Source organism: Mytilus edulis, chromosome 3 (assembly GCF_963676685.1).
Source record: "Mytilus edulis chromosome 3, xbMytEdul2.2, whole genome shotgun sequence".
Classification (NCBI taxonomy): Eukaryota; Metazoa; Mollusca; class Bivalvia; order Mytilida; family Mytilidae; genus Mytilus; species Mytilus edulis.
In genome coordinates this window covers 51,261,023-51,269,597 of record NC_092346.1, presented here as the reverse complement: position 1 = coordinate 51,269,597, position 8,575 = coordinate 51,261,023, and the positions used below count along the sequence as shown (strand labels likewise).

The 8,575-nt window shown below is 34.5% G+C and overlaps 1 protein-coding gene across 1 annotated transcript; it reads right to left on the bottom strand.

Annotated features, from left to right (window-relative positions):
• Positions 1-962: 962 nt before the first annotated feature.
• On the bottom strand, positions 963-2,621 carry LOC139515312 (uncharacterized). The gene has a single exon (XM_071304879.1). It carries the CDS (start codon positions 2,619-2,621, stop codon positions 963-965), a length of 1,659 nt encoding a protein of 552 aa, XP_071160980.1.
• Positions 2,622-8,575: the final 5,954 nt, after the last annotated feature.

Here is an 8,575-nt window from a genome sequence, read left to right as displayed (position 1 = left end):
CACTTCTTGGCCTACAATTTAATACATGTATGTATTGACATGAAATATTCTAAATTGACCATCAAATTCAACGAAATTTATTCAAAATTGTGGTATTCGTATATAACTTTTGAAAGTATCAGAACTCCAACGACCCATTACTTTAATTTGCTCGTCAGAAAAACCAAGCATAGTTGCTGAAGTAGCACTACCGATTCTAAATGAGTGCGTCCCATACTTTGATTGATCAAAACCAATATACCCCAGGGCTTGTTTTAGAATTCCTGAAAACTGATATCGAGTCATCGGAGAGTCATCAAAGTGGCAATATAATTGACCACTAATTCGAGGTCGAATCTTTAAATATTCTTGCAGTAATTTTACCGGACAAATTCCAACATTTGATTGTCGGGCCACAAAAATTGAAATCCCTCGACCTAGCTGGTCTGTTTTTGAAGACGCCAAGTATATTTTTATATTATGATTAGTAACCTCCACATTTTCAATTTTAATGGCATGATTAGACCCTTCCCTGCCACATGCAGTTGTCATTTCACCAACTCGCAGAAATGCAAAAAATCCCATTGAAAAAGCACTAGAAAATAAGACAGCTTCATATCTGGAGCTACAAAATGCGGGCAAAATCTTTATAATATTTTTTAACAGATCTAAAGTAATAGGTAATCTACTGTCAGGTCTCTTTAACTTTGACCTTGCCATCCCATCAATCATTTTCCTTACAACAAATAATTGAGACATATCTTCGTAATTATTAATCTTATTATAAAAACTGATAGCTGAGATATAACATTTCACCGTAGATGGAGCCATGTCCAAGCAAGACATGTATGCAATGAACTGAGTAATGTGGTTCAATGGTATTGGAAAACTATGATCTAAATCAAAACTATCCCTAAATTTAGCCAAAGCATTTAAGGCTCGTTGATAAGCTTGAATTGTATTAGGAGCAAGCGAACAATTAATTATTCTGTTTGTTTCAGACTCAATATCAAATCTCTGAACTCTTCTGGGTTGTTTTCTGGAACCGACTCGGCCCCGGGTTCTAGTTCCCGGAATCTCTTCAACTGAAAACGAGAAATCGAGTCTGCAATTTCATTTTTACAACCATCAATATGTTGTGCTTTAAACTGAATATTGTGCTGCATTGTAAAAAGAACAAGGGGACGAATAAATGCCATCACACGCTTCGACTTGGCAGTTCTTTTATTGATAATGCTAACTAATGCCATATTGTCAATTCGAAATAAAATCTTTCGATTTTGGAAATTTGATGCCCATATAAACATAGCTAAAACAATTGGAACTAACTCTAAAAAAGTAATGTCCCTCATGATTGGCATATTTGACCATGCTTCCGGCCATTTATATTGTGCCCATTTACCATCAAAATATGCACCGCAACCTAAATCAGAGTTACCACAGCTGTCAGTGTACAAATGCAACGTTTCATTTGTTATCCACGTGTTTTCTGATAGATAACAATCTCCGTTAAAATGTTCCAGAAAAATCAGCCAAATTTTTGCATCTTCTCTGAGATCATTATTTATTATAATTGAATAAAAAGGCTTTTTATTTTTTATAGACCCTATGACATCATAAAACCTGCGAAGGAAAGCCCTAGACGAAGTAATCGCCCTTGAACAGAAAGCCATCAAACCCACTACTGATTCTAAGTCCTTGTGTGTAATCTTTTTATTCAACAAAATCGGTTCAAGTAAGGACTTTAGCTTTAACAATTTGTCTTGTGGTATTCTGACAACCATTTCAACAGTGTCAATGACCAATCCTAAAAATTTCAAAGATGTTACAGGTCCAACTGATTTTTCCGAAGCAATCGGAACACCTAGTTCCTCACAAATATCTGAAAAAGTGTCTAGCATCATTTTACATACAGGTGTATCCTCAGGGCCTCCAAATAAAAAATCATCCAAATAATGCACAAGTGATTTCACTCCACTCCGTTCAACTACTAACCAGTGTAAAAAGGTTGAAAACTTACATGAAATTGAACATCCCATAGCCATACTTTTATTTACAAAGAACTTTTCGTCAAAATAAATCCCTAATAATTCAAAATCTGATGGGTGCACTGGCAGCAAACGAAAAGCGGACTTTATGTCGCGTACCCCAATCAATGCAGACTTTCCGAGTGAGCTGACCATTTGTATAACTTCATCAAAAGATGCATATTGAACGGAACATTCATCGCGATCAATAAAATCGTTGACCCCGGAACCTTCCGGATATGACAAATGAGATATTAACCTCCAACCTTTCTCTTTTGGTACTAGACCGATAGGAGAAGTCCTAAGAGTAGAAATCGGCTTTTCTAAAAAGGGACCAGCCATCCTACCCGCTTTTACCTCCTGATCTAACTTATCCAACGTTTCAACTTTATGACAATTTGCCGACTGTAAATTTTTGGAAATAAAAGAAATTTTCGGACCTGAATATTTCAAACGAAAACCACATAAAAATCCTTCATATAATTCTTTTGCTACACCTGCATGCGGATATGCCCTCAGCATATTTTTCAAAACACCAATCTTAATAGGGGTTCTACCAAGTCGCCATAGTTCTGATATTTGGTCTAGATCTTGCTTGTGTGAACTGTGTGGCATTTCTTGGGGAAAATCTCACTCTTGACTTGGCGATCCTTGGGCGAAATTGAAACTGGGGCCCTGCTCTATACTGAGCCCCGGGTGCCCGAAACTGAAACTGAGAGCCCGTGTTATATTGTGTATTACCAACATGTGGTCTCACATTTCCCAGTTGTCTTTGACAGTTTATAATTGGATGTGAACCATTACACCTTAAACACAAATGGCTATAAAAGCAAGGTATTTTCCAACAGCTTCCCTCATAGTTATAACTATAGCATTTGTTCCCATGACCACTACTGTCTTGAATATTACTATTAGATACATTTAAGGACACATTTGAGATAGTATTCACTTGTTGCATATATAACAACCAAAGCTCATTGTCTATATTACTCCATAAACTGGATGGTTCATGAGCTTTTCTTAGTCTATATTGCTCATCATAATTTTTCCAACCCATACCTTGGTTTCTTTGAGCCCCAAGGCGTATTATGTGCATGTATTTTAACAGTTCCTTAAATCGGTTTACGTGCACAGCACAATAAATATAAATAAAAATGATGAAAGCATCTGTCCACTATTCAATATTTGTAATTTTTGATTGTTGAGAAATGGGTTGTAAAATGAATTCCCCTTGAGCCCATGTCAACTTTTGTTTGTCAGAACCCGTGTTGACTGAATTATTTAATAGACAAGCTAAATCTATGAATTCCCCTTTCAATATTTTTTCTTTAATTGACTGTGTTACATTTATGCCTAGATTCTCATGAACACTTTCAATTCTATTGGGAATTTGTACATAATCATTATTGGTCACATTACCTGTTTGTGACACAAACTGTGTGTTATCAACAGTTGACTGGAGGTCTATTGCTCGTCTTGGTTGCCATGGTATCATGTCCGGAATGTGGACGGAGTTGTCCTGATTGCTAGAAAATGTTGGCATCAACATTCTTGTCGTTGATACTGTTGCAGTTGTTGGTATGGCAGCGCCGTCATGTCCAGATGTATAGATAGCCTCAGGCCTTGTAACCGTCATAGATGATTGTACTGACGCCCGTGACGAAACTCCCTTCGACACCACCGGGGTCCTTCTTACTCCAGCTCTCGCCGATGCTGTACGCTTCCTGGTACCTCTTCTCAACATACTGAAACTCACAAATAGATTTATTTATTCATTTATTTTTATTAAATTTATTTATTTACTTATTTCAAATTTATTCGTTTTGTTTGTGTGTGTAACCAAAAGTCTTTAATCAATGACAATATATCTTAAAGCTGTAGCCGTTCAAACGATGTATGTATCGTTTTTGTTGAATTGATAGTATGTCGTATTCTACGAAGTAATTACTTCCGCACTGGGTGAATTATTCACCAAATATAAAGTCACAACAAAAATATCATTTCTTTAATTTAAGTCGTATTGTGATTAAATAAATTTTCTTTTATTTCATATTCGGCATCACGTGGCGGCCACGCCGTTTCGAAATTCAACAATTTCTAACTATTTTACAATTATTTTTTTTAAAACAATTTTTTTTTGTATTATCCATATATCGCTTTGCATATTATACATATATAAAATACCAACTTTAATATCCACTATAGTAATCTACTTGATATTTTCAAAATACTTCTCTCTGTAATTATACACGTCTGTTCTCTTGCAGCTCAAAGTTAAAAAGAACGCTAACGTCAAATTGACGTCACCACTATACATCTTATCGACTACATATGAGTTTATAAAGGAAAGCACTGCAACGGCCGAGATTAAAACTTTCCACTAGAATAACCGAATAGTATTAGTTCAAAATATAGGAAGCAATGTACATTTTGAGTTGCAATGTTATGGGTTTTTGATAACATGAGCAACACGACGGATGCCACATGGGGAGCAGGATCTGCTCACTCATCAGGAGCACATGCGATCTCGCCAGTTTTTGGTGGGGTTCGTGCTGCTAGGTCTTTGTTTTTTTTAATGTTGTGTCGTTTTTACTTTTGATTGTATATATACATATCTTTTTCTTTATTGGCCATGGCGTTGTCAGTTTTGTTTTCGATCTATGAGTTTGAATGTCCCTCTGGTATATTTCGCCTCTCCTTAAGATAAGTAGTGATCATTTACACAAAGATTAGTCTTTAGTTTTCTGTGTTTGTATTGATATATTTCATTTTTGCTAATATACTTTGTCTAAATGCCGTTTTGTGTTTTTTTCGTATATATCACATGGCTCTGTGCTTACATATCCCGTCATTGTGTTATTGTGTCAATGTTTGTTTACACATATGTTTGTTTTATTGTGATTAAGATAATGACACAATGGTGACTGATGTACCCCTTTTTGTGACGTTTTGACATTTTTACCTATTATGTCTGTTTGGTTTTTTCACAGATCGATCTCAATATAATGGAATTTTATGGAACTGTCATACAAGTGAGATGAGTAGTTACATGTAGCTATAAAGCCAGGTTTAATCCACATTGAAAATGGCTGTTCCAATCAAAAATATAACAGTGGTTGTCCATTTGTTCGATGTGTTTTAGCTTTTGATTTTGCCATGTAATTAGGACTTAAGGAGTTCAGTATTTTTGTGATTTTACTTTTTTTCTATATAATGGTTTTATGATTTTATAGATTACTTTTTAATAATGCAAAGCTGAAATTTCAGTTGCCGTCAGTTTTCAAGAAAAAAAGTTCTCTACTAAAATAATTAATTAAATGAAAATGTACAATATGGTGTTATGAGAAAGATAACACTTATATAATCGTTAAATGATTTTATAGATCACTTTACATTTTTAGAATAGAGAAATGAAATCAGAAATATTCTTTGCTTTCTTTATAAATAAACAATGCAAAATGATGACAGTTTTTACATCCAAGTACCTACTCTTATGAAAACAAATATACTTTCGATTTATTAGATTATAACATAAGATTCTGCTATTATATTAACAAGGTCTGTATTGTTCCAAAGTGCTTGACATTTTTCAGAACAATTCACACTTTACTCTAAAGAAAACGCCTTGACTAAAGTGGTTCTGAGGAGGGGAGCGAAAAATAAATATATTTTTGATATATAAAATTATAACAAAAGATTACACAAAAAAACAAGGTATGTATTGTTTCAAATGGCTTGGTACTAGTATTGTTTAGAACAATTCACACTTTAATTCAAAATAACAATACCAAGCACTTTGGAACAATACAAACCTTGTTATTTTTGCATTATCTTATGTTCTAATTTTCAGTGAGGCGACATATCATGTCAGTAATTCATCATGAAGTCAAATGAAGTACGAAGTTGAAGAGGATTAGGATCTAAAATTAGAAAACGTTTTGTCAAGTACAGCTAAGGTTATTTCAAGTTTTGTACATCAACGACGGCATTTCAGGAGACATATTGAGGATTTTTTTTGTCAACATTCAATTCTAAACTGTTCTTTAATTTGTCCCTCTTCAGCAGACAAAACTCATGAATAAAATATGTTATATCTATAAACATCCTGAAATTATAGACAGAAAGAAAATAAATATCAATAGAAATTAAAAATTCCGTTGGTTGAGTCCGCCTTGGACATGGTAAGCTTATGGTCGTCTGCCGGCCTAGGTCAAAGAAGTAAAAGATACTCTACCACAATACCGGGATAAGTGTTTACATAAAATGCCATCATTTGGTTAGCTATCTAAAGATTGCTCACAAACTATTAGATTATTCTTTCTTGGCATCGTGCAACACATAATAAAAAAGTAGGAGTTCAATTCCAAAATTTACTGCCACTGTGATGCTGAATGTGTACCGCAGCTTGTCAATAGAAGACAAAACTGATGTGTTGATAACTTCACAGTCATGGACGTTATGCCGCTGTCTGAACTTTGCAAATATAAATATATTAATCCATTTACTGTCTTCCTTGAACGAACTTTAGTTGTGGACTTGAATGATTTACATATTTACAACAGAAGTTCACCGATGTTCTAATCTCATTAAGCAATTTTATAGACAAATCCAGATATCTAAAAAGACACACACAAAAAATGCTGCAATTGTATGAACATTGAAAGGAACGAAATCGGTTGCGTCGACAGAGTTAGCGTCTCGTGAGTGCAATGGCTGTTGTATACGCCATGCGATGCCATACTCATGCAAAATGTCACAAACGGTAGATTATATCAATATTCCGGTATTTTAAGGTCTAAGCCCGCTAAAATATGTCGCTATCCATGATAGTAAGCGTATCAATTAGATCATAAACTACATATGAGGGTGCTTTGAGTATTTTACTGCACAGGAATGTAAAGTTAACGATTGGATTGTCCAATCATCAACTTTGTCATTTGTATTCTAGTCGTCCATCTGGCTATCGAGAAAAGAAAAAAAATGTAGTATAGACCTCCAATTTTCGAGAAAATCCTTCATCTGATTCTTTTTATATGTTATTTGACCGAGCACTCGCTGGAAGTGGAGGAGGTATTGAGTGAGTGGACAAGATATCTGAAAGTGACATGAAAGAAATTTTATAAGATCCTTTTTCCTTTTTTCTCATAGAAGTTTTTGTATGAAATCTGCCATAAAGGAGTACACAAATCAGCTAATAGGTCTGTACAACAGAAAAGGTTGGAACCCAACTGTTTGTTGGAATATCAATTTGTTTTTGGAATCCGAGTGATCTTTCTCTTAGTAAGAGTTTCCAGGTTAAAACAAATAATAATAAAAAAATAAAGAATAACACGAGTTTGTTTGTACGGTTCCAACTTCTGTAGAAAAGCACTGTTGGATCAGACGACGAATCCATTTTTAAATTGATCATAGGAAATAGAAATATAAAGAATACCCACGTAGACGAGATATTTTCGTCGTCCTTTTTCATATTAATAGTAAGTGGTCTAAGTAGTTCCACTTATGTAATTACTAGCTAGTCAACACTGAGGTTGGGAGTTCAAAACCCGCCCGTGCGGGTGCACCCGACTTCAATCTAAGTTGACTAGGGTTGTCAGTTTTCCTATTGCAGGTCCGTGGTTTTCTCCAGGCACTCCGGCTTCTTCCAACAATAAAAACTGGTCGCCACGATATAGCCCAAGTGTGGCGCTTAAAAGTGGCGTTAAAACACCAACAATCAACCAATAAATCAATTGTATATTACTAAAGGATAGTGATTTTGGTTATACACATTCATTACCTTAAAGAAAGAAAAAGAGAACATTTGTTATAGCACTTATATGGTGCAAGTTCATAGCGAGAATATTTACTTTTGTATGATCAAATCAGACCGGTAAAAACCGACCCTTCACGGATTTTAAAAGGTCGCAAAAACATTGATTGTTCCTTTCCTTTGTGCAACAAGTAGATTAGAGGTTTGTTTGAATATAACATATCAATTGATGTAGATATGTATAATTAGTATAAACCACTTGATGTCCATGGGATATTAAAACAATTAAGTAAATTGTTCTAGATATATTGAGTATTTCGTATAATTGTTTTTTTTTTTTGTTTTTTTTTTTATCTGTAGTCATTTTTTTATTTATTTATATGTACATATCTAAAGTTTCAGAATCTCCTTAATTATAAGTGTTTAAAGTATCAAAATATGAATTTTTGGTCCTCAATGCTCTTCATCTTCGTTCTTTATTTGGCTTTTTTAACATTTGTTTATTCGAGCGTCATTGGTGAGTCTTTTGTAGACGAAACGCGCGTCTGGCGTAAATATTAAATTTGAATCCTGGTATCTATGATTAGTTTATTTAGAAGATTGCAATGGCCGAAAGGGAAAACACGGGAGCGATTATAAATCCAGATTAAACAACGTAGATAAACTAAAAATAGAGCAAAAAGCAGGCATTGAACCTCGACGATCCGGATGACCGTAATCAGTTCCTGTACCTGTCACATTATTAAAGACATTTAAAAATCGGAAGACCATATTTATTCGATGACGACACCAACGAACAAAGTTTGAAGGGAAGGTG

Bases quoted from the DNA above. Each gene is read 5' to 3' on its own strand.
- LOC139515312 (XM_071304879.1), bottom strand. From the start codon at position 2,621: ATGCCACACAGTTCACACAAGCAAGATCTAGACCAAATATCAGAACTA.